A 24,895-nucleotide genomic window follows, 5' to 3' on the forward strand; every position below is an offset into this window, starting at 1 on the left:
TCTCAGCTCTGTCACTTAACCAGCTGGGAGATGTTCAGCAAGTTAACTTTCCAAGCCCAGCTTTTTTGTATGTATGTTTTTTTTACTCTATAAAATGAGAATAATAGTGTTTATTTTACCAAATTGTTAGGGAGACAATTACTTAGGCTAACACATATAAGCACTTAGTGCTTCACCTATTGTAAGTGACTTTAAGGACAGGGAGTGAATATTACTTTACTACTACTGTTATTCTGCTAGCTTAGAGAATCACAGTTTGCTGAATTGTATAAAAGCAAGATACTAAGGAGATGAACTTGAAAACAAAATACTCGTGTAGCCGAATGGAATGAATTAGTGTGGCAGAGGCTTAACATACTGCTTCTTTGTGCTTGAATTAGACTCGGGAAGAGTTGCAAGATGATAATTTTATGAAGAAGAAGCGTGAGCAGCAGAAAGTGGAGGGTGCTATAGAAACTGTTCTAGAAAAATAAATGCTCAAGATTAGGAAGATAGAACCATAAAACCAGATACCGTGCCATGCATGAGAACCTCTGACTCTGGTTGTAGGTATTTGGTACAGACTTGCAGAACTACAGTAAACTGGTAACTTGTGGTCTGAAGAGTTTATAATCCTTGGCTCAAGTGAATGTACTGCCACTTAGAGAAGTCTTTAAAAACTGTATCGGAAAGGAGGTCACATCTAGAAAATTCCTGATCCTTAGGCATTCTGGACAAAGGAAAGAACAGACATTGGACCATATCCATTCAGATATTTCTTTCATATTTTTTGCAATTACTATATGCAATTACGTTGGATGCTGTGGAGAATTTTGAAGACTAGTCTTTGCCTCCTGTTATTTACCACTCTGAAATGGAAAATAAAACAAACATGGGACTAAAATGAAAGAGAATATAAATTTCTATAAGATAAATAATAATGTGGGCATTCGGAGGAGGGATGGAATTTCTCAATTGAGACTGAGGGAAGATTTCAGGGAGGGGAGACAGGATTTTCCCTAGACTTAGGGTTAGGAGATTTCCCATGGATGGAGACATGGGAGGGGAGTGGATAGTCTAGGCAGACGAAGGGACTTTTGCAAAGCATGGAAATGGGACGTTTCAGAGCTTAGATGTAAAGGTGGAAAGGACTCGAGTCAGGTAGATCATAGGATGAAAACAAGGGACTGTGGGAGATGGGGCCAAGGGGAATGCTGTGGGCGGGGGTGGGGGTGGAGACAGAGCAGAGAGAGCCTTGCTGGGGTCAGGAAGAGGACAGAAAATGCTAACAGAATGGAAGTGAAATCTGGAACAAAAGTGATCTGACTGACAAAGATGGGAAGGTTTGTGACAGCATTCAAGAGGAACAAGACAGGAGGAAAACGTAGAAGGAAGGCAAGTTCAAAATGTGACCAGTTGAGAGATGGGTAGATATAAAATTAGAATAGTATGAAGATCTTCCATGTAGGCAGAGATTTGAAGTACAGTGAGAAAAGCCATGCCTTTTGTAACTCTGATGCATTTCCCATTGAAGAAAATGTGGGCCAGCAGGGAGGTTCCCAGAGTTTCCTACTGGCTCTGATGCAGAGGGACAGTGATGCTGCTACCTCTCCTGGGAACGAGTGTAATAATAATTCAAACTGGCAAATCACCGTGTGATGTATTCTATGCTGTTCACATGCATTAACTCATTTCATCCTCACAGACACCCCTGCGAGGTATACGCAGATACACCCCATTTGATAGATAAGGAAACTGGCTTTCCCTAGAGAGATGAAATAACTTGTCCATGGTCACACCGTGAGTGGTGGAGAATGGGTTTGAACCCAGGGAGTCCATGCCCTCATCCTCTGTACTTTCCTCTTTGCTATACTGTTTGATTTTAGAGTCCTGATGGCTGTGGAGCGTTAGATTGAAGTCCTACCACACTGAAGGAGACAGTGCCATAGTAATGACTAGACCTCAGCTCTTTTTATAGCAAGGAGATTTCTGAAGCCTGGCCACGTCACACACTTGCAGCCTTGGAACTGGTCTGCAGACCTCTGACTTACTGCTTGTCCACTTGCCTCTCCCAGAAAAGGTTGTCGTAGTTGTCAGAGATAGCGCATTGGAATTTTCCCGGCCCTCATGTGTGCCATAAATCTGGCATGGCTCTTGTTCTTCCAAGCAGTAAGAGACTTGAGACCACAAGTCCTATAACGTCACCACATGCACTTTATTTTCTGCGGAGTGTTAGAACTTTGCTAAAGACCAGATTTTCATGTCCAGGATCCGATTGGATGACGTCCAACTAAGGGAGTACTTCAGACAGTTAAACTGCCAGTCTGGGTTCTAGCAAGTCATCTAGGAAGTCATCTGCATCCTGGAAGTTGCTTTTTTGGTACTTTTTTGAGAGATGAAAGCAGCTTTCAGCATAAGGTCCCAGGAGATGAGATACTTGTTTGGGAAGGGGGCTCAGTAGTTGTGATCCCAAATTTGGAGTCTATATATTGTCTCTTTATAATAGACCCTTCGGGGAGCAGCTTAATCCATGGATATTGACTGTGCTAATGTTCCCTGCGTGGATTTAAGTAATATTCTAGTGCTGATAAAAGGTGCTGGATTGAGCTAACGTTGATAACCTTTATATACATTGACTTGAAAAGCATGAATTCACCACATTGTAGAATGGAGAGCTTTTATAGCCTATACCAAGGTCGGAACCTGGTGATAAGATACCAATGTCAATGTACATTGCATTTTTCCTTGGTAATACCTTGGGTGGTTCAAACAAGTAACGACGATTGAAGTCTTATTCTGGAAACAAGTTTAATAACAGTGAAAGTTTCCCCTCAAACTCTGGCCTCTGTTTGAATTGTTCTGACCTTAACAGGCATCACTTAGGAGAAATATAGTCTCCTTCTTTTGCTCCTGTCCTTGGCCTTTCTGCTGAGCTCCTCTTCCATAGGACCTGTTGTCTGACTACTAACAGCAAAAATGACTTCTCCTGTGTGCCCACTGCTTATTACTGGGATGCCCCATGGTTCGCTTTAATTATATAATGCCAACATGATGATAATAATACTTGCTTTCAAAAAATCCACGTTTGATATAGCTATTTCCACTCAGATGAATTACTTCTAGAGGAAAATAGAAGGGGAAAGTGATTCCATTATCCTCTTTGCTTGTGTTAATTAGCACTACTTGGCAAGGGGGAGGGAAACTGTCTTGGGGCCCTGGATCTAAGAAGATGAAAGCCATGTTATTGCATTTTGTAATTAGCACTAAAGCAAGTGGCCGTTTGTGGTATTCCTAGGGTGGTCATAGATTGGAAGTCTTTAGAAGGAGTGAAGATGCAGTGACTGTTTGGCCACAATTTGTCATAGGGCACCTGTCAGGCTAGAGACAGGACAGGGATAGTAAGGCTCGAGTCAGTCAACTCAAGCCATATGTTCTTTGTCTCTCCCTGAGATGGCTGTCGGGAAGAGTTGAAGAAAAAACTAAACAGGTTTTCTTTTGCAGCTGCAGCTGTGATCCTCGCTGTCTGTCGGCATTGAAGGGACCTGATGTTTTACGTTATTGGTATGTTATGGGAAGAGCTGTCTCTGTTATCTTCTTGTTAGGGTTGCTGCATCCGTTTTGCCTCCCTGTCTATCCCTTTCCTCTTGAAAATAGACTTAGAAATAGTTCTACTCGTGCCAGAATGTACCTTCACAGAGCTGACAGTGGAGTTCATTCATTTGGGAAATATTTATTGAGTAATTCTGGTCCGTGCCAGGCAGTGTTTCCTGCCGAGTCAAAGTCGAATAAGGCAAAAATCTGTCTTCAAGAAGTTCATACCATGAATGGGGAGATGGTCAAGGGGGAGAAGAGCTATAACAGGTGAATGGGCAGGAGTCTGAGGGAGCCCAGAAGGGGAACCCCTAATGCAGGTGAGGATCGGGGAAGGCTTTTGCCAAGTGGACAAGAGAAGGGAGGACTTTCAAATGGGGGGAATAGAATTCACATTCTTTTTAGGACTTTTGTGAGGGCCTAGCCCATGCAGGAAAGTACGGGGTGGGCATTCTGTGTGGCCCATGGTATAGAACCAGGGTCAGCAGACGTTTTCTGTAAAGGGCCAGAGAGTAAATATTTTGGCTTCCCAGGCCATACAGGCTCTGTCACAACTACTGAATTCTGCCGGTTTAGGGCAAAAGCAGCCCTAGACGGTATGTAAATGAAGAGATGAGGCAGGGTTCTAATAGAACTTTATTTACAAAAATAGGCAGCAGATGGGATTTGGCCTGTAATTTCCAACCCCTGCTATAGAAGTTCCTGTCTTTGGGGCCCCTGGGTGGCTCAGTCAGTTAAGCATCTGACTCTTGGTTTCAGCTCAGGTCATGATCTCAGGGTTGTGGGATCAAGCCCTGCATTGGGCTCTGCGCTCGGTACAGCATCTGCTTGAGATTCTCTCTCCCTCTCCCTCATCCCTCCCCCTGCTTGCGCATGCTTTCTAAATAAATAAATAAATAAATAAATAAATATCTTAGAAGTTCTTCTCTTCACCCACAGAGGTAGTAACCCACTACGATGTTTCTTTGGCAGTCTTGTTCTCTCATCCTGACTTCTTTTAATTTTTAAAAGATGACTGGCCTTTTCCACAATGAGAAGCTCTGATGTATAACTGGCAAGTGGTATGTGTGTTCTCTTTTACATAGGTGGGATCACAGTGTCTGTGGTTGCATTCTTCTTCACAATTAAGTTCCTCTTTGAGCTTGCTGCACGCGTAGTCAGCTTCCTCCAGAATGAGGACCGTGAGCGCAGAGGGGACCGGACTATTTATGACTACGTGCGGGGAAATTACCTGGATCCCCGGTCTTGCAAAGTCTCCTGGGATTGGAAGGACCCCTATGAGGTGGGCCACAGCATGGCCTTCCGAGTGCATGTAAGGGAATGTTTCTGTCTCCATACCCATTGGGTTTTCTGAACCACTTGCTTTCCAAAGTAGTGCTGGCCTGGAATGTTAACATGTTTCCTTGTTTTTCAGTCATTCCTAGGGACTTAGTAATTGTTACTATCTGGAAGGGTCATGAATTTATCATTTTGGTTTAGTAGGTGCTTAGCTTTGAAGATGCATAAAGCTTAATGTTACTTTTTCAAAAGAAGAAAAAATATCACCAGAAAGAATAGGTGTCATAGATTGGAGGTTGGCAAACTATAGCCTGAGGAGCCAAATCAGGCCCACCTCTTGTGTCTGTAAATACAGTTTTATTAGAACACAGCCACACCCATTCATCTTCCTGTATTGCCTGGGGCCTGCTTTTACACTTAAGTAGTTAACCACAGTTGAGTCGAGTAGCTGTGTATGACCCACGAAGCCACAATATGTACTCTCTGGCCCTTTACAGAAAAGTTTGCCTGCCTGCCCCCCTCCCCCAGCCCTAACTGGTGCTTCAGTTCAATCAGCACCAGTGGCACCCACTGACTTACCTTCACGTTTGGGTGAGCAGTGGTAATAGAGTAAGAAGGGCCGGGTACACAGAGGGGACAGCATTTGTGGTTCAGAAATATCAAGTTGAAGTGGATTCAGCAGTATCTTTTATCCCTGTCTCCTGAACAAGTTAAGAATTTGTTCACGATTCGGTGTTTTCTCTGAGGTGTGGTGTTTCTCTCTGTGTCTGTGGGGAGGACTGTAGGAACGGTGGGTACTGGGATTTGCCAGCTACCTCGTGCCTCCCCACACTCTCTCAAATTAGGTGGGAAACAGTTGTCTCCTCCTGCTCACTAACAAGTGCCCCTCGTCTCCCCGCACCGCAGTTATTCTACAAGAACGGGCAGCCTTTCCCTGCACATCGGCCGGTGGGACTGAGAGTTCACATCTCTCATGTTGAGCTGGCAGTGGAAATTCCAGTGACCCAGGAAGTCCTCCAGGAGCCCAGTTCCAACGTGGTCAAGGTGGCCTTCACTGTGCGCAGGGCGGGGCGTTATGAAATCTCGGTGAAGCTTGGTGGATTAAATGTGGCCTACAGTCCCTACTATAAGATTTTTCAGCCTGGTATGTTCTTTCTTCTTTTTTTCCTCCCTGTCTCCATCCCTTCCTTCCTGTGTGTTTCTTTCTTGCTTTTTAAAAATATACCTTTATTAAGATTTAATTCACACGCCGCATCATCCGTCCAGTTAAAATATACAGTTAAATGGTTTTAAAAATTTAGAGTTGTGGGGCGCCTGGGTCGCTCAGTCGTTAAGCGTCTGCCTTCGGCTCAGGTCATGATACCAAGGTCCTAGGATCGAGCCCCGCATCGGGCTCCCTGCTCCGCGGGAAGCCTGCTTCTCCCTCTCCCACTCCCCCTGCTTGTGTTCCCTCTCTCGCTGTGTCTTTCTCTGTCAAATAAATAAATAAAATCTTTAAAAAAAAAAAAATTTAGAGTGGTGCAGTTGGCACTGCAGTCCATTTTAGAGCATTTTCATCACCCCCAGAAGAAATCCGGTACCCATTAACAGTCATTCCCCATTTACCCCAAACCTCCCCATCCCTAAGTAACCATTTACCTACTCTGTAGATTTGCCTACTCCAGACATTGTATATAAGTGTAGTCATAACATATATGACCTTTTGTGACTGCCTTTTTGACTTAGCATAATGCTTTTAAGGTTTATTGATGCTGTAGCTTGAATCAGTGCTTCATTTCTTTTTCTTGCTAAATGACATTCTATTGTATGGATATACCACCTTTTATTTATCCATTTGTCAGCTGATGGACATTTGGGTTGTTTTCGCTTTTGGCTGCTGTGAACTTTTGTGTCCAAGTTCTTGTGTGGACATATGGTTTTATTTCTTTAGGAGTGGAATTGCTGGGTCATCAGCCTAGTAAGTTCTTAAGGGGTATGGGTGCCAGAATAGACAAAAGGTAAATTCTTCTGCTTTTTGAAATCTTTTCAAGTAAAAGCCCCTTGACCCTAACTTCCACACTTACTGCCCGTATGCATTTTCCTTCTCATGGCTGAGTGCCCACACTGCTGATATCTAAGAATTGAGACCTCTCTCTTTACTCTTTTTCCCCGCTCATATCCTTTATGCCAGATAATAGATGCTCACCGACTTTGAAGCCTAAAGGTGTAACTTCTGACTTCTGATTCTGCAGCAAATCTGTTTAGTGTGTTAACCATCCTGTCTGCTCTGTGTGCCCTGCCTTGGCTTCCTTTTGAGGGTGTCATTAAGTACTGGCCAGGTTGGTATCCACAGAAATGAGAGGACTTTGGGAACATTTCGGAGTCAAACGATAAGAAGAGGAGCCTTAAGAAGATTTGTGTATCTTTGCTTGACTGGTCCTTAGTTTTCTTTCTCTTATAACAGTGGAAAGCTGTGGACAAGGTGGCTCCCAAGCCACATCCCTCTCCACGTATCTCCTCCTTTACTTCAGTGACTCACCCACAGACTCCTTTCCACAGGAATTATCGTCACCCCACCTCCTTGCCGCCAGTGGAGAACAGTTCATATCCTTACAATATGTCTCAGCCTTTTATTTTTAAATTAATATTAAACTCTTCATTTTGAGATAATTGTAGATTCTCCTGCAGTTTAAAAAATAATACAGAGGGATCTGGTGTACCCTTGACCCAGTTTCCCCCAATGGTTGTGAGATCTTACAAAACTAAAGTACAGTATCACAGCCAGGTTATTAACATTGATACAGTCAAGGTGCGAAACATTTCCATCACCCCGAGGATCCTTACCTTTTTATAGCCACACATTTTCCCTCCCCCACCCACCTGTTTCTTAACCCCTGGCAGCCCACTAATCTCTTCTCCATTTCTATAATTTTGTCATTTCAAGAATGTTATATAAATGGGATTATATTGGGCATCTGGGTGGCTCAGTTGGTTAGGCATCTGCCTTCAGCTCAGGTCGTGATCTCCGGGTCCTGGGATTGAGCCCCACGGGGGGCTCCCTGCTCCACAGGGAGTCTGCTTCTCCCTCTTCCTTTGCCCCTCCCCCCCACTTTTGTGCTCTCTCTCTCTCTCAAATAAATAAAATCTTTAATAAATGGAATTATATTTCACTCGGTCTAATTCCCTGGAGATTCAGCCAAGTTGTTGAGTGTACCAGTAGTTGGTTTCTTTTTATTTCTGAGAAGTATTCCACAATGTGAATGTACCGTATAGTTTGTTTTACCATTACCAGTTGAAGGACATCTGGGTTGTTTTCGGTTTGGGGCTGTGATGAATAAACCTATGAGAATTCATGCACAGGTTTTTGTGTGAACATACATTGTCATTTCTTTTGGTGTAAGCCCAGGAATATAATTGCTGGGTCATATGGTAGTTACACACTTAGTATTTTTTTTTTTAAAGATTTTATTTATTTATTTGACAGAGAGAGACACAGCGAGAGAGGGGACACAAGCAGGGGGAGTGGGAGAGGGAGAAGCAGGCTTCCTGCGGAGCAGGGAGCCCGATGTGGGGCTCAATCCCAGGACCCTGGGATCATGACCTGAGCTGAAGGCAGACGCTTAATTGACTGAGCCACCCAGGCATCCCAAGGATGTGGTAGTTTTAATCTGCATTTCCCTAATGGTTAATGATGCTGTACATCTTTTCATGTGCTTATTTGCCATTTGTGTATCTTCTTTGGTGAAATGTCTTTTGCCTATTTTCTAATTGGATGTTTTTGGTTTTTACTATTGAGAATTCTTTATATATTCAACATACTAGTCTTCTGTTATATATATATATAGTTTCCAAATATGTTCTATCCTTTTTTCTTTTTAAGATTTTATTTTATTTGAGAGCGAGAAAGCACGAGTGGGGAGGGGCAGAGGGAGAACGAGAAACAGGCTCCTTGCTGAGTGCAGAGCCTGATGTGGGGCTCGATCCCGGGACTCCAGGATCATGGCCTGATCACCTGATAACTGACAGAGCTACCCAGGCACCCCTGTTCTATCAGTCTTTAGCTTTTCTTTTTATCCCCTTCACAAGATCTTTCACTAAGCAAAAGTTTTTAATTCTGATGAAGTCAATTTATTAATTTTTTTCTTTTAAGGATCATGCTTTAGGTATCTGAGAACTCTGACTAGTTCTAGATCCTGAAGATTTCCTCCTGTTTTTTTCCCCAGAAGTTTTACATTTTATATTTAAGGCTGTGATCCATTTTTGGTTAATTTTTGTATACTGTGTCAAGATTTTTTTTTCCTTATAGATGTCTAGTTGTTCCAGCACCATTTGTTGAAAAGACCATCTTTCCCCTATTACATTGCTCTTTTTTTGTACCTTTGTTAAAGATAGGTTAGGCATATTTGCAGGGGTCTATTTCTGGGTCCTCTGTTCTGTTCCATTGATCTATGAGTCTGTCCCTCCATCAATACTACAGAATCTGGATTACTCTGGCTATACAGTAAATCCTGAAATTGGGTAAACTTACTTTACTCTTTTTCAGGATTGTTATTTGCTACTCTAGATCCTTTCTCTTTCCGTACAAATTTTAGAACACTATTTTCTATATCTACAAATACTCTCACTGAGATTTTGAGAAGAATGGTATTAAACCTGTATATTACTTGGGGAGGATTGACATCTTCTCTATGTTGAATCTTCCAGTTCATAAACATGGTAACCTCTGACTTTATGCAGACCTCTTCATTTCTTTCATACGCATTTTGTAGTTTTCAACATAGGAGTCTTGTACATTTGTCCTTAGATTTGCACCTAAGTGTTTCAGGGGTTTTTTTCTGTGTGTTTTTTGTTTTGTTTTGTTTTGTTTGCTTGTTTCTTTGTTTTGTGGTTGTTTAGCACTTATTTCTGAGGCCTGCCTCACTTGTAGGTTCCCAGTGGGACTGTAGGCACTTTGGAACTCTCAGTTCTGTTTCCTATGAGTCCTTTTCTCATTTTGTTTAGCACAGCAATAGTTGGAAATTTGTGAAAATGAGTCCCCCCAGTTCATTGGAATGAATCTCTTTTTCTTTCTTTTTCTCGTCCTCTTAATGGTGGTGTTTATCCCTAGGAATTGGGTGGGGCCCAGCTCCCTGGGACTCACTGATTGAGGAGATCTTTGTGCTCTGGAAAGCCCCCCTCTAAGGATTAGATTCCATTGTCTGTTCCAGGAATGGTGGTTCCTTCCAAGACCAAAATAGTGTGCCATTTTTCTACTCTGGTGTTGACCTGTGGACAGCCACACACCCTTCAAATAGTGCCCCGAGATGAGTACGACAACCCCACCAACAATTCCGCATCCTTGAGAGATGAGCACAATTACGGTGTGTCCATTCATGAGGTAAGCAGCTTCCCTTCCTCCTCTGTGTGCTCCTCTGTCATTCTCACCCCTTCTCATTCACTTCCTCTCATCTCCACCCTGACTTCTGTGCTGTCCTTCCTCTGACAGTGCCCATCTCGCAAGTAATTATGAAACTTAGATCAGCTTGTAGATAGGAAAGTTCTTTGTAAAGAGTAAATTGCCATGCAGTAAGGAAAATTCTATATGTTCAGTGATGCTCTGTTTTCCTCCTATAGCTCGGTCCTCAAGAAGAAGAGAGCACTGGTGTCTCATTTGAGAAGTCAGTGACATCCAACAGGCAGACCTTCCAGGTGTTCTTGCGACTCACCCTGCATTCTCGTGGCTGCTTCCATGCCTGCATTTCATACCAAAATCAGCCAATCAATAATGGTGAATTTGACATTATTGTCCTAAGTGGTGAGTTGAAAGAAAAGCTGTGATTTAGTCCCATTCCCAGACCACTTGTTCTTTGTGTGTCTGCATTCTTCTGCCCAGCCTCACGCACATTTGCAATTTGAACCAAACTTGGCTTAGAGTCCTATGGACTAAAGGTCTAGTGATAGGTCATTTCTTTTCTCCCCCGTCTCCTACTTTAAAACCTTGTTCCTTGTTACACTTCAGAGAATGAGAAGAATATTGTTGAACGCAATGTGTCCACCTCAGGAGTGAGCATTTACTTTGAGGCTTATCTTTATAATGCTACCAACTGTACCAGCACACCCTGGCACCTTCCACCCATGCACATGAGCTCCTCCCAGCGCCGGCCTTCTACAGCTGTGGAGGAGGAAGATGAAGATTCACCCTCTGAGTGCCAGACCCCTGAGAAGGTGAAGAAACCGAAGAAGGTGTACTGCTATGTGTCACCAAAGGTTGGACCTCCCATTCTTTTTTTTTTTTTGAGAGTTTATTTATTTGAGAGAGCGCACGCGCGCGCACGAGAGAGCATGAGAGAGAAGGCATGAGCGGGGACAGGAGGAGAGAGAGAGGCAGGCTCCCCACTGAACAGGAAGCCCGACGCAGGGCTCAATCCCAAGACCCCAGGATTGTGACCTCAGCCAAAGGCAGACGCTTAACCGACTGAGCCACCCAGGCGGCCCTAGACCTCTCATTTCCTGTCTCAGAATCCCCCTGCCTGAACCTGCATATAATTGGCCGTTGGTAAAAAACCACAAAATATTAGTGTGAGAATCAGGGCAAGATCATTGACTTGTAGGGTCTCTGGGGTACTAAGAGAGGCTACTTAAGGTTGAGCAGAAGATTGTGCCCCCTCTTTTGTTGCACCTGTTTGGCTTGGACTAGGTGAAAACTCTCTCTAGAGATTCTGTGTACCCTGGTGCTTTAGAGCACCAGAGGCAGTCTTTGATTACTCCTGGGAAGATTTTTCAAGGCATGGCTCTTAGAATTTTAAAGAAAGCTACTTTTGACCATTAAAATTTTTTTGCTGGTATAAAAATTACTGTTGGCCCTTTATGCTGTTTTGAAACAGTTTGATCTTTCATTGTGTGCTTTGTGAAACCACAATAAATGCATGTCACTATCAGGCAACAAGATTGGAATAGAGAAATTTTGGCAGAGGCAAGGAGGTGAGTTCCCAAGGACCCTGAGCTAAGAGGCACTTTGTGTTAGGAATTTTCTTTTTAATGTTTATATTTTGCCTAGTCATTCAGATTGCAGAAAAAAAGAGCTCTTGAAACATCCTGTTACATCCCTTTAATCTCATAACCAAAACAGAATTCTAATTTCGTTCTACTTCAGACTTTGCTACGTGTCATTTATCATTTAAAAATCTAGCCCTACTTTGGACTAGGGGTATGGGAATGAGGGCCAGGATGAGGTAATGAAACAAGATTGACTACGAAGTGACAACTGTTAAGGCTGATGATGGGTTCATTGTACCATTTTCTCTTCTTTAGTATGTGTTTGAAATTTTCTTCATGAAGAATTTTTTAAAAATTAAAAAGTCCTGATCTATACATTTAGATAACAGTATTTTTAGACAAAAAGTTATTGCTTTGTCTTTTCCTTTTTTTATAACAGTATAAAGAGACCCTTCTTTATTCTTACGTATTTTTATGAACTTTTTTATTTGAAACCACACCACCACCTTCACACATACCCCCACCCCCCACTTGCCCTCCCGTGACAGATCCTTGGTACCATTCTAATAGAGTTAAAGCAGTGGGTGTAGGCCTTTGGTATCCCCTGTCCATTGAGGAAGTTTGAGCAGCACCCAGCTGAACAGAGGGAGATTTTGATCGTTTCTAGGAGAAATGTTTACTCCTAAAGTGAAAACCTGATCTCAGACATTTAGAAATGGTAGTGAAACTTGAGTGTTAAGATTATGAAATGTCTCTATGTGAAATTGCCTTGTCAGAGTAATATTTTTGATTTGCCTATTTTAAGATAGAATTGATGTTATTGATTTGATATTAGTACTAAAAAACCATGCTCTTTGTCCCTATAGGGAAAAGGTTATGAGGAATGGAGTAGGGACTCTGATTTTTTAATTACAATACCCCAGTAGACCCTTTCTATTTATCATTCTCTTCCTTTTCTGTATTTTGGTCCTCCAGCAATTCTCAGTGAAGGAGTTCTACCTGAAAATCATTCCCTGGCGCCTTTATACCTTCCGAGTGTGCCCAGGAACAAAAGTAAGTTGAACCTTACATCTGGTTCATGCTGAGGAGACTTCAACCCTGGAGTGTTTCCACCTTTTCTTTTTTCCTAGAAAGGCTTTTGGTGTTTCTGGAGGTTCTTATGCACACAGGATTCATTGCCAAATCAAGAAAGGGTCCTTTCTCCTCACAACGTGGCATGAAGAATATAGAAGTTCTAGAAGGACACATGCCTACAGAAACAGGAGTTAGTAGCAAGTCAGAATTCTTCAACAGTTATCTTTTGCCACTGAGACTAAGTTAATGGAGAGGGCGTTGGCAGTTCTGGCCCAAGCTTGTTTTCCCAGTGTGCTGAAGTAAAACTCTTTTAGAATGAGCATTCTCATGTATTAAAAACATTTGTTTTAACTTCTCTGAGCTTTTGAAATCTAAAAGTGAATTGCTTTCCTCCAGCCAGTCTGCCCAGCCTCGTCAGGTAGTCATTTGTATCTTATGTATCTTTTTTTTTAAGATTTTATTTATTTATTTGACAGAGGGACAGTGAGAGAGGGAACACAAGCAGGGGGAGTGGGAGAGGGAGAAGCATGCTCCCCACTGAGCAGGGAGCCCAACCCGGAGCTCGACCCCAGGACCCTGGGATCGTGACCTGAGCCAAGGCAGGCACTTAAGCGACTGAGCCACTCGGGTGCGCCTCTATCTTATATATCTTTAGTGCCTTCATCCTTCTTACATTTTATGTTAGGAGGGCTGTAGTGTTGCCTGTGATCCTCACTAAATACAGTCTCTGTGACTCAAATAATTTAAGGTACAATTGGATTATAGAGCACGGAGATGAAGAACAAGGCGAGGGCGCCTGTGTGGCTCAGTCGTTAAGCGTCTGCCTTCGGCTCAGGTCATGGTCCCAAGGTCCTGGGATTGAGCCCTGCATTGGGCTCCCTGCTCTGCAGGAAGCCTGCTTCTCCCTCTCCCACTCCCCCTGCTTGTGTTCCCTCTCTTGCTGTGTCTCTCTCTGTCAAATAAATAAATAAATAAAATCTTAAAAAAAAAAAACAAAACAAGGTGATATACTCCTAGGAGATACTCACTTAGAGAAGACAGGCTTAATTTGTTTATTGGTTGGTACCGAAGGTTAGGGATATGGAAAGTTTTGCTGGATTTGAGGGTTTTGTAGATTAACGCCTTCTTTTTTTTCCTTCGTTAGTTTTCATACCTTGGCCCTGACCCTGTTCATAAGCTCCTCACACTGGTGGTAGATGATGGCATTCAGCCACCTGTGGAGCTTAGCTGTAAGGAGAGGAACATTCTAGCAGCCACTTTCATCCGCTCCCTCCATAAGAATATAGGTAAGACTGGACAGGGATTCTGACAGGAAAGGCAGCGAACCCAGCCACCCCTGGGTGTCTGAAGGTGTGGGGTGGGCTGCACAGATGTCTTGTAATGAGGCTGTCATCATGATGGATCTTTTTACTCCTCAGGAGGCTCTGAGACCTTTCAGGACAAGGTGAACTTCTTCCAGCGAGAGCTTCGGCAGGTACATATGAAAAGACCACATTCCAAAGTCACCCTGAAGGTCAGCAGACATACCTTGTTGGAATCGGTGCGTAAAGTTTCATTTCCGTTGTCAGTTGTCAGGGTTTTGCAACTAGAAACCTCTTTGGTGTTTGGTTATATCCTCCAGGTTGTCTTTCTTAGGAAACCCAAATTTCTCTTCTCTTTAAACATTCCTGTTAAAGACTGCTCTTCTCTGTGTCTGATTATACTGTTTGGGGTGGATTTGTTCAAGACATATGATTGAGGGAAGAGTCTAGTTGACACATTGGCTTTACAATCTGTACTGAACTATTTCCTGAACCATCTCATGGAACTTCTCCGTGGGGAAGGTAGAAGCAGTTGTTACAGAAGAGCATTCTTGTTCTTGAATCCCTGGAAGAGAAGAGCTCTTGTTGGGTTAAAAGGAAATGATTTCTGTTGTCACTCTGGTCTGATGGAAAAGGAACACCTGATGTGTGTCTGTCTCCACCGCGCAGACACTGGCATAGCTCTTGCATTCCTCAAGAATGAGAAGCCTTGGTCCCTGTCCAGAAAGTGTTTGTGATGTTTGGCTCTGGTAGGTGTGACTGGAAACCCCTTTTCTCAGCCACATTGTCCGTGTGGCATGGCTCCCTGTCTGAACGCAGCCTTGGGGATAGGAGAGTTCCAGTGGACGCTGTACTTCACTGAAAACTAGGACTCCTTGGTTCTCTTGCTGACAGCTTACTAATTTGAGTCCTTTTATTTCTTTATGTAAGAGTTTTCTCATTAGTAGAATGAACATTTAAAAAAACAAAAAACAAAACTTCAACTTCCCAACAAAGCAACAGTGTAAAGATGAATTAAATTGTTTTTTAAAATCTTAAAATTTCTTGAGATATGTGCATTTTAAAGATGAAATGATATGATTAAAGTTTATGAGTACTGTATCTCCTCCAAGTACTAACAGTTAAAGGGACAGTGGCAATGTTCTTGTGTTTTCGTCTCTAACGCCCAAGAGATGCCCGCAGGTCTTCTGACAGTTTCCTTCCCTTAACTGCTTTTCAGTCTCTGAAAGCCACTCGGAATTTCTCCATCTCAGACTGGAGCAAGAACTTTGAAGTGGTTTTCCAAGATGAAGAAGGTCAGTTTTAAAAGCTTATGTTCGGGGCGCCTGGGTGGCTCAGTCGTTAAGCGTCTGCCTTCGGCTCAGGTCATGATCCCGGGGTCCTGGGATTGAGCCCCACGTTGGGCTCCTTGCTCGGCAGGGAGCCTGCTTCTCCCTCTCCCACTCCCCCTGCTTGTGTTCCCTCTCTCGCTGTGTCTCTCTCTCAAATAAATAAAATCTTTAAAAAAATAAAAAAATAAAAGCTTATGTTCATTTTCTTTAACTCTCTTCCCCACTCCTCCCCTCCCCCTTACGTGCTCTGCAAAAATCACAAAAGTATCCCCCCTGCCCCTGCCCCTGCCCAAGCTTATTTTTCCAAAGGAAAAAGAAGTCATGAGTTGAAACAGAAAAAGGAGTGTTGTCAGGCCAGGTGGCTTGGTGGAGCTTGTAGAGCACAGACACAGGGACTGGGAGGGTAAGCTCCAAGAGTCTGGACCGGAAGGGAAAGTAACCTTTGTAGAACAAGAGAAATGTCCGTTTCCTGGACCTCTGATCTCCTGTGTTTCCATACTAGGGGGCGTTAACCTAGTGAGTAGAATATCTTGAATCCTATAATCCTACAGAAAGGGGTGGGATTTAAAAAAAAAAAAGCCTCAGTTTATGTGGGTTGCAGTGGGGAAACACAAATGTGGGATGGAAGGAAAGTGGAGAGTGTCGAACGATGAATCAGTGAACACAAGCGATAAGAGGTGGTAGGTCAGAATTGCCTTTTTTTTTTAAGATTCATTTAGAGAGTGCGTGTGGCAGCAGGGGGAAGGGCAGAGAGAGGAGGGAGAGAGAGAGGGAGAGCATCCCAAGCAGACTGCCTGCTGGCGCAAAGCCCAATTCAGGGCTCGATCTCATGACCCTGAGACCATGACATGGACCGAAGTCAAGAGTTGGACGCTTAACCAACTGAGCCACCCAGAGCACCCCCACATTTTATTTTTATTTTACTTTTCAGCTCTGGACTGGGGAGGGCCTCGCCGGGAATGGTTTGAGCTGATCTGCAAAGCACTCTTTGATACCACCAATCAACTCTTCACCCGATTCAGTGACAACAACCAAGCATTAGTGAGTTTATAACTTCCTGATGGGTGGGTGGAAAATGTCAATTGTGTTATAATGGATAGTCTAAGAAGGATTTGAGATCATGAAACTGTCCTGGGAATTTGACAACTTGTGTCTTTTTCTTAATTTTGATACAGTATGAACCCAAATTAGATTGCCTCCCTCCTCTTTACCTTTATTATTTCATCTGTAAAATAAGAGAATGCAGATAGATGAGTATTTGACTAAAATATAGTGCAGTGGCTATCTGCTAATTATAATGATTAGGTCACTTTCTCAAACCACACCTAAAGCCATTGTATTCTGTACTAGATCTGTGGCTAGGCAGAGGTATCGGGAGTAGAGAAGTAGACTTTGTTTTGAAAGAAGTTCTGGTTTAGGGTAAAGGCATCACATCATCCACTGGTTAACTTCCATACTCAGCCAGGGACTACAAACTTAATGTGAAATTTTTCTACTTACTGTAAGTCCCTCTTTGCCCTCCATCTTCCAGTCACTCTAAATTACTCATGGTAGCTACTGAATAACTCATGTCATTTAGATGACTCTTTGATTCTAACACTGAAATTCTTGCTCCCTCGGGATAGAATTGATGGGGAAGGTCTTTACGGAACTAAGCTTGAAGAAAAATGGCCTAGAGCCTTTTAATCTCTTTCTTTGACAGGTACATCCCAACCCTAATCGCCCCGCTCATCTGCGCTTGAAGATGTATGAGTTTGCAGGGCGGCTGGTGGGCAAGTGTCTCTATGAGTCCTCTCTAGGAGGAGCCTACAAGCAACTGGTCCGAGCTCGCTTCACCCGCTCCTTTTTGGCCCAAATCATAGGACTACGTATGCATTACAAGGTAAAGTCTTAGGTATACTTTTTTTTTTTTTTACCTAGGCCTTTGGCCATTAATTCTGGAATCCCTCCGCCCTGAGCTCATTATTCTTAAGGTTGAAGGGGTAAGTGGTTCCAAACAGTTACAGATTTCATTTCTGGGTAAGAGTCATCATGTTCTATTCTTTCTGTCTTCTCAGTACTTTGAAACAGATGACCCAGAATTCTACAAATCTAAAGTTTGCTTCATCCTCAACAATGACATGAGTGAGATGGAGCTGGTCTTTGCAGAAGAGAAATATAACAAATCAGGTCAATTGGATAAGGTGAGAAAGAGAACCAAAGCCTGTGGCTCCCATGGTTCCCGGCCTCCTCTGGAGCTTTCTGTAATGATGAAAATGTTTATCTGTGCTCTTTGAACACCCAAAATGTGCCTGGTTATTCACCAAGGAACTGAATTTTTCACTTTATTTTATTCTCATTAAATGTAAATAAGCATGTGAGGCTAGTGGCAACCATATCAGGACATTGCATCCCACACGTGATGATCTTGGCCTGTATGATGGAGCAAAAGACACATGTACCCATATAGCCCACCCCTTCGTACTTTCCAGTAGAAAAAGAACTGAGTGAAAATCAAGTGTCCCTGCACAAGCAGCTCTGGGAGGGACGGCAGTATCTTTCTCAACTTCAGTGGTCGTGAAATAGGTAACTACTGTTTTAACACTGTGCCTGTATATTTTTTGGCTTTTTTACTAGAAAATCATTGGCCGAAAACATTTCTTTTTTAATTTAATTAAAAAAAATTTTTTTAATTAAAAAAATTTTCTTTTTGGCCAAAAACATTTTTTTTAAAGATTTTATTTATTTATTAGAGAGAGAGAGATCACAAGTAGGCAAACAGGCAGGCAGGCAGAGGGAGAAGCAGGCTTTCCGCTGAGCAAGGAGCCCGATGTGGGGCTCGATCCCAGGACACTGGGATCATGACCTGAGCCGAAGGCAGCCGCTCAGCTGACTGAGCCACCCAGGCGCCTCAGCCAAATACATTTCTGATGCAAATTTGATTCTGTTTATGTTATGGGGTTAAATAGTATCAGATGGTGATGACAGTAAAGTTGTAGTAATACACCATTGAAAGCAAAATAACAACAACTAACGAATTGTGACCACTGACATCATTGTATGCATAATCCCGTGGCCTCCGGGAACACATTGGGAAGATAAATGAACAGTGGTTCCCATCTTAGAATTTCTGAAATCTAAAAAGACTTCACTACTTATCTGGCCTTATTTATTCTCAGATAAGTCAGCTCAGGGATTTAAGAGAAAAGGTCATGAGGGGCTTAATTTTGGATCATAGACATATCAGCATATTGCTAACAAGGAACCATGACATCGTCCTGTTGCATCACCATGGTTTGACCTGGTCAGAGAAGACTCCTTCCGATACCCTAGTAGCCAGTGGATTAGGTAACGGTGGTAGGACCCCTGAAGCTTAGTAACTGTATAAAACCAGATGTGTTGAGAGGTTGAGTGTGCAGCAGAAACTCATGACTGTGGCTGGGTTTACAGGATGTACCGGGCAGGTGTCATCTGATCAACTTCCCTCCATAGCCTCCCCTGTCTGCCTTTTGCCTTTTCTTTCAGGTTGTAGAACTCATGACAGGTGGAGCTCAAACCCCAGTCACCAATGCAAATAAAATCTTCTATTTAAATTTATTGGCCCAATATCGTCTGGCCAGTCAAGTGAAAGAGGAGGTGGAACACTTCCTAAAAGGTGAGAGCCCGTCTACTCTTGGCCTTGAGATTAAAAACCCCTGTATCCATGGTGTGGGTATGGCTTTAACTTGGCCACTTTGTTTCAGGCCTGAATGAGTTGGTCCCTGAGAACCTTTTGGCTATTTTTGATGAAAACGAGCTTGAGGTAAGTGCTTACAATTACAGACCCCCCCATTCTTGACCGGCTGAGTGTGCCCACGGGAACCAGCTCCTTACACCTTCTGTTGTGAGATGCAGTGGGAAAGTCCTTCATGCAGGAGTTGGTTTCACTTTTGTCACTCTTCCATGCATTGCCCCTTTCTCCAGCTTTCAAAACATTAGAATGTGAACATTAGAAACCAAATAACTAATTATTTTTGAAGAGTAATAATTGATAGTCATTTATTCATCCAGTATTAGTGATACAGGTTGAAGAGTAAAGAACCTTGGTATTGTGTACAGTCCTTGTAAATCCTGTGATGCTTAAAGTTGATTTAAGGGAATAATAGAATTTATTTGTTCAGGAGACATGGACATTTGAAGCACTGGAGAGCTAGCAGTGAATAGGACAGAGTCCCTGCCCTCATGGAGCTACATTCCAGGGAAGGAGACAAACCAAAAGATGTGACATATTTCAAAGTTTTGTGCTACAGCACTATACAGTTAATATATTCTTATCGCAGACTCTGTAACAACCAAAAGTGGACCTAAGATGGTGAATACCATTCTATAATTATCAAAATAGAAGTTGTGGGCAAAAAATAAAATCAGGTGGTCATTGATCTGTTGCTCCAAATGATACATACATGGCAAGTTATTGGTTCCAACTTGCCACAGCCTTTATGAGGAGTGTGTTTTTGCAAACTGTTTCCTGTAAGGAGATTCTTCTTCAGAAATGAGAAAACAAAAAATAGTTTCTGGTGGTCTTGTACAGTGTTTATTCTTATTAACTGAATTGGCCTTGAGAACAAGAATCAAAGTCGTGTGTGATTTTTGTCACATATTTACCTTCAGACAAGAAATTCAAACAAAATGAATGAATACTCCATCTCTCAGCCTTAAGTTTCCAATAGACCTGTCACCTAATGCTGTTATTTTTTGGGCTGAGGAACATCTGTATTTCCGTTTATCATGAGGCATAACCTTTGTAACAATTTGTAAAAGTGAGGAGGAAGAAGGGACACAGTCTCTTAGAGTTGTTCCACACCCTACTCTTACTCATTAGCTTAGCAGGTTCTTTTTGAAGGAGCCAAAGCTCCTCAGGCTTAATTTGGGCTTTTCTTGTCTCTTGATGAGGACATATCATTCCTTAGAGCTATTGAATGAGTACTCATAGTCTGCTAAGTCACCTCCTGGATCCGGAACCAAATTAGGACATCAGCAAGAGGTTCAGGCTTCTGATAGCATTAATTTCTCATTTTTTAGTATACTTTTTAATGTATCTGATCAAGTAGAGGCAGGGCTGAAGAGAAGGTGGTAAAAGTTCAATCCACAAAAGAAGGATGGATCCTGGGAAACAGGAAAGGCCATCTGACAAATTCATAAATAGAGCTGGGGGTTTTCATTAAAGGGGAGGGGCCTGCCTTTTCTTCCTTGTATTTCTAGGCCATGTCCAGAACAGTCTCAGTCAATACTTGGTTCTCTGTTTGTTTTTTGTTTCAATTCCAAATAATCTGCAGCAGTAGTTCTTTGGGTTATTGGTTTTTTTTTTTTAATTTATTTATTTTAGAGAGAGAAAGAGCACGTGTGCGCGAGCAGAGGGAAGGAGAGAAAGGGAGAGAAGCAGACTTCCCACTGAGCACAGAGCCTGACACGGGGCTTGATCCCATGACCCCAGGGTCATGACCTGAGCTGGAATCAAGAGTCGGACGCTTAGCCGACTGAGCCACCCAGGCGCCCCCGCACAGCAGTAGTTCTAAATTAGAGGTGCACATCGGTAACGGGAAGCTTTTTCAAAATACACAAGTTCCTAACCCATTCCTGGAGATTTTGGTTCAGCAGGTCTAGGGTAAGGCCACGGGCATCTGTATATTTTTTTAAAAGCTATGTGATTTTTTTTTTTTAACCACACTGGTTAAGAACCATTGGCCTGTTAAAATTGATTTTCCTAAAGCAGAGTTCTGGCATTATGTATGATCTCACCTTCTGGTCTTTTTCCTGGAGTTTCCTTTATTCCATGTTTTGCATGTTAACATAGGCACTTTGGACCCTTTTTGGGGTGTTTGTCCTCTGACTGTCCTAGTAACACCTGACTGTCTTCTCCAGCTGCTGATGTGTGGGACCGGGGACATCAATGTGTCTGACTTCAAAGCCCATGCAGTGGTTGTTGGCGGCTCATGGCATTTCAGAGAAAAGGTAAGTGGGCCAGACTTCTTTTCACTGGGTTTGTGCCATGTGGCAAGGAAAGACTTTAGAGTCGGAGAGGCAGACACTTCAACTGGGGGGAAGAAATGGTACACGAGGCAAAGACAGCTGGTTGTCCAAGCAGAAGGGAGCCCTGGTCCCTAAGGGTGGCTGTGCCATCTGCCGCAGGAGTGGTACATCAGAAAGGCTGAGAGACAGAACCAGCCAGTCAGAGGCCGCCCGCTGCTGGTATGACAGGGTAAATGTCTAGCATAGTTGTCGGCTCTCACCGTCACTACCCATGTCCCCCACTTCCGGGTATCCTCTTCTTTCCCCAGGGTCCAGTGCCAGGCTGCACACTGAGTATGACCCCCACCTTGTGCTCTCCCTGCCAGGTCATGAGGTGGTTCTGGACCGTGGTGTCCAGTCTGACCCAGGAGGAGTTGGCTCGGCTGCTACAGTTCACGACGGGCTCCTCTCAGCTACCACCCGGAGGTTTTGCCGCCCTCTGTCCCTCGTTCCAGATTATTGCCGCTCCGACCCACAGCACGCTCCCGACTGCGCACACGTGGTAGGTCGCACGGTGCCCAGGGCACACTCTGCTGGGGGAGGCTCTTCCAGCCCTGGCCAGGGTCTCCGGCGGTATGAGTTAATCACTTCTCCCCTTGCCCTTCAGTTTTAACCAGCTGTGCCTCCCCACGTATGACTCGTACGAAGAGGTGCACAGGATGCTGCAGCTGGCCATCAGTGAGGGCTGCGAGGGCTTCGGCATGCTCTGACCACTCTCCTGCCACCCCCCGGGCCCCCGTGCTTCCTGGAGCACCTGGGTGCGCCTAACACCATGACAACCACCGACCCTAACGCGTCTCCATCGGCCAGAAGCTGCTGCATGCTCCCCCATGTCTGGAGGACTGGCTTACCTACGAGCCGGGTTGCTCCCTCGCTGTCCCCCCCCACACACTTCTCCCCCCACCGGCCACTTCGGCATGGCGTGGAGTCTGAGCGGCTCACTCGTGAGAAGAGGGCCACACTGCTGTCACTTCACTTGGTTCTCAGAAGATCTTGGGAGCTGAGGGAGATTACACAAATGGCTCGGCTTCCTTAGCAGGCTGGGGCCTGCCTTGCTCAGCCTCCTGTGCAGATGCCCCCAACAGGTCCCTCTGCGGCCCGCACTACTTGCCCTTCGGCGACGTGAGTCCTTCCTGGGCGCAGGGTGATGGCCCCTTCCCGCCGGGAGCCGGGAGAAGCGCAGATAGCAAGTGGCCCACGTGAGCAGTCCTCATTTTCGTTCCTCTGCCCCAGGGCGGCCTCAGGTCCACCACTGGTCTACCTCGAAGGGGGACTGATGGCACAAAAGGAGCTTTTTTTGTGGGGTCAGACCTGGAAACGGAGCTTTTTTTCCCTGAAGGCATTTCTGGAAATGATCAGTAATCCATAAAGAACTCTCTAAGCTTTTTCTTGAGTGTGAGCCAGTGAGAAAAAACAGATCCAAGAATGTGAAAGATAGCTGGACCATAGCTTCCAGTGCTGAAAATGATTTTCCTTTAGGGCACGTCTAGGCCTCTGGTTGGCCTGGAAGACTACTGATGTTTGTCCCTGAGTTTGTCCTGTACACTGAGGTGTGGCTGGGCCTGGCCACTTACCTCCACCTTATGCAGTCTGCTAAGAGCTAGGGATTCTTTAGCTTTCTACGGAAGAAAATTTTGTAGCAAGGGTTCGGGGTAGTAAGAATAGCATGCTAAGACTCCCTGACTCTCTCCTTGCTTGGTATTCTCTGGCGGCACTGAGGCAAGGGAAAAGGGACCAGTGGCTGAAGTGCTTAATCACAGGTCTGCGGGGTCTGACAGCAAACACCCAGCGGCCCACTGACCTCCTTCCCTCTCTAAGCCGCCAGCAGGAGCCCCCGAGGAGGGAGGACCATCTAGCAGGTTCACTGGTACACGGTGACTGAAGAGAACCTGCCGCTGGCTCTTGGAAAGTCACACCATCCTTTTTCGTGACAATTTGAATGCAACCATTTTCAAGACTCAGTATCTCATCAACTTCCCAAATCTCTGTTTTTTAAGAAGGCTTTGCTGCAAGCTACCATTCTCAACGGGGCACTCAACCCTGACTACAAGCCATCTTTACTGCCAAAACCAGCAAGTCCACAGAGTCCAGGGATGAGGCGGGGCTTGTGGCTGTGCCTTGGCCTCCTGGAAGCCTGTCTGAGCCCTCCTGTTCCCAGGGACCACGAGGAACCAGCCCTCCTGGGCTGCTCCTGTTGCGGCCTGACCTCACTCCTTCGCGGTTGTCATTTGTCCTTCTTGGCGTGGGTGCTGACCTCACTCGTTCTTGGGTCCAGGATCCAGCATCAGGGCCTCGACACCCCCAGCCAGGGTCCTCCATGCCACACGGTCACTGCTGTCCTCAGGGACCAGGACAAGGTGCTGCTGCTTGCCCCAGCGTTTTCCCATGGGACGAATACAGGCAAGTTTCATCATCACCCTGCAAACATGATGCTGTCCTTTGGGCCTAGAGAGGGGTTTCCAGCTTGGGGCTCGGGGGCTGGTTCTGCTGTCTTTGGCAGCTCTTCTCTTCTGGATTTTGCGTTCTCCCCTCCAGTGGCCCTCCGGAGACCAATGCTGGAGCTCGATTTGATTTTCTTGGCGAGATCTGTCATTTTCAGCTCTGGTCATAGCACTTTTTGGCGCATCCTGGGTGCCACTGCAGCCTGGCTGTGACAGTTTGCAGCCCTGTGGTGGGCCTCAGCCCCAGGGTCTTGGTTGAACAAAAACCCTTTGGTACTATGTTGGTTTTCTATTCTTCCAGTATACTCTGTCTCCTAAGTCTGTTCCAAAGTATCTTTGCTCTGTTTGGCCTTTTCTTTTACCTTGTTTTCTAACTCTGCTGTGGTACCAGCCAGTGTGGGGAAACGGTACAACACGTCAGAGACGGGGAAGAATCCCTGTTCCTTCTCGGGCCATTGTGAATTTCACATTTCTTTCTTTGGCCGGTTCTTTGATTTATGCTCCTGTGGCCCAGGTACTTGGGGGGCCATGTAAACGGCTGGCCTTGTAGTGTCTTGGAAGGAGACCAAGCAAGCACCGAGTGAACACCAAGGAGAGCATCAGCATGTTTTCTAGAGACCAAGCACTGCTGCAAATCCGTCAGGCCAGGCCAAGGGGCCAGACCGCTGCAGCGACAGTGTAAATATTTTGTACAGTAAATAAATCAATATTGAAAAGGACTAAGGAGCAAGTGACTTCTTTAAGTGGCGATTCAGGGCTCAGACTGGAGGCGGGGAAGGAAAAGAAAGATCTACAAATGTTTTTGCATATCCCCAAGTAAATCCTTCAGAAGCCATGAGCTCAGGGTAGAGTGTACCTGCAGAGCCCTGGCCCGTCCCGGGCTTCTCACTCTTTCACCCTTCCCTCATTGCTGTCCCTG

The 24,895-nt window shown here is 44.5% G+C and overlaps 1 protein-coding gene across 6 annotated transcripts in view; it reads left to right on the forward strand.

The window, feature by feature from the left end:
• AREL1 (apoptosis resistant E3 ubiquitin protein ligase 1) overlaps nt 1-24,695 on the forward strand; it is a 41,505-nt gene extending 16,810 nt beyond the window's left edge. For 5 of the 6 annotated variants that reach the window (XM_028093369.2, XM_028093435.2, XM_028093289.2 and 2 more), the window contains 18 exons: nt 3,481-3,540; nt 4,656-4,882; nt 5,755-5,992; nt 10,035-10,204; nt 10,441-10,621; nt 10,826-11,073; nt 12,778-12,855; nt 14,021-14,162; nt 14,295-14,416; nt 15,397-15,472; nt 16,440-16,549; nt 17,211-17,390; nt 17,566-17,691; nt 19,013-19,142; nt 19,231-19,289; nt 21,389-21,478; nt 21,862-22,037; nt 22,143-24,695. In XM_028093369.2, coding sequence (XP_027949170.1) covers nt 3,525-3,540; nt 4,656-4,882; nt 5,755-5,992; nt 10,035-10,204; nt 10,441-10,621; nt 10,826-11,073; nt 12,778-12,855; nt 14,021-14,162; nt 14,295-14,416; nt 15,397-15,472; nt 16,440-16,549; nt 17,211-17,390; nt 17,566-17,691; nt 19,013-19,142; nt 19,231-19,289; nt 21,389-21,478; nt 21,862-22,037; nt 22,143-22,245 — 2,472 coding nt within the window. In that variant the 5' untranslated portion in view covers nt 3,481-3,524 and the 3' untranslated portion in view covers nt 22,246-24,695. The remainder of the gene's footprint in view (nt 1-3,480; nt 3,541-4,655; nt 4,883-5,754; nt 5,993-10,034; nt 10,205-10,440; nt 10,622-10,825; nt 11,074-12,777; nt 12,856-14,020; nt 14,163-14,294; nt 14,417-15,396; nt 15,473-16,439; nt 16,550-17,210; nt 17,391-17,565; nt 17,692-19,012; nt 19,143-19,230; nt 19,290-21,388; nt 21,479-21,861; nt 22,038-22,142) is intronic. The other variant, XM_028093676.2, reaches the window with a different exon arrangement.
• Nucleotides 24,696-24,895: the final 200 nt, after the last annotated feature.

Source organism: Eumetopias jubatus, unplaced genomic scaffold, assembly GCF_037043125.1.
Source record: "Eumetopias jubatus isolate StellerSeaLion01/CBP00866 unplaced genomic scaffold, mEumJub1_p1.0 scaffold_7, whole genome shotgun sequence".
Classification (NCBI taxonomy): domain Eukaryota; kingdom Metazoa; phylum Chordata; class Mammalia; order Carnivora; family Otariidae; genus Eumetopias; species Eumetopias jubatus.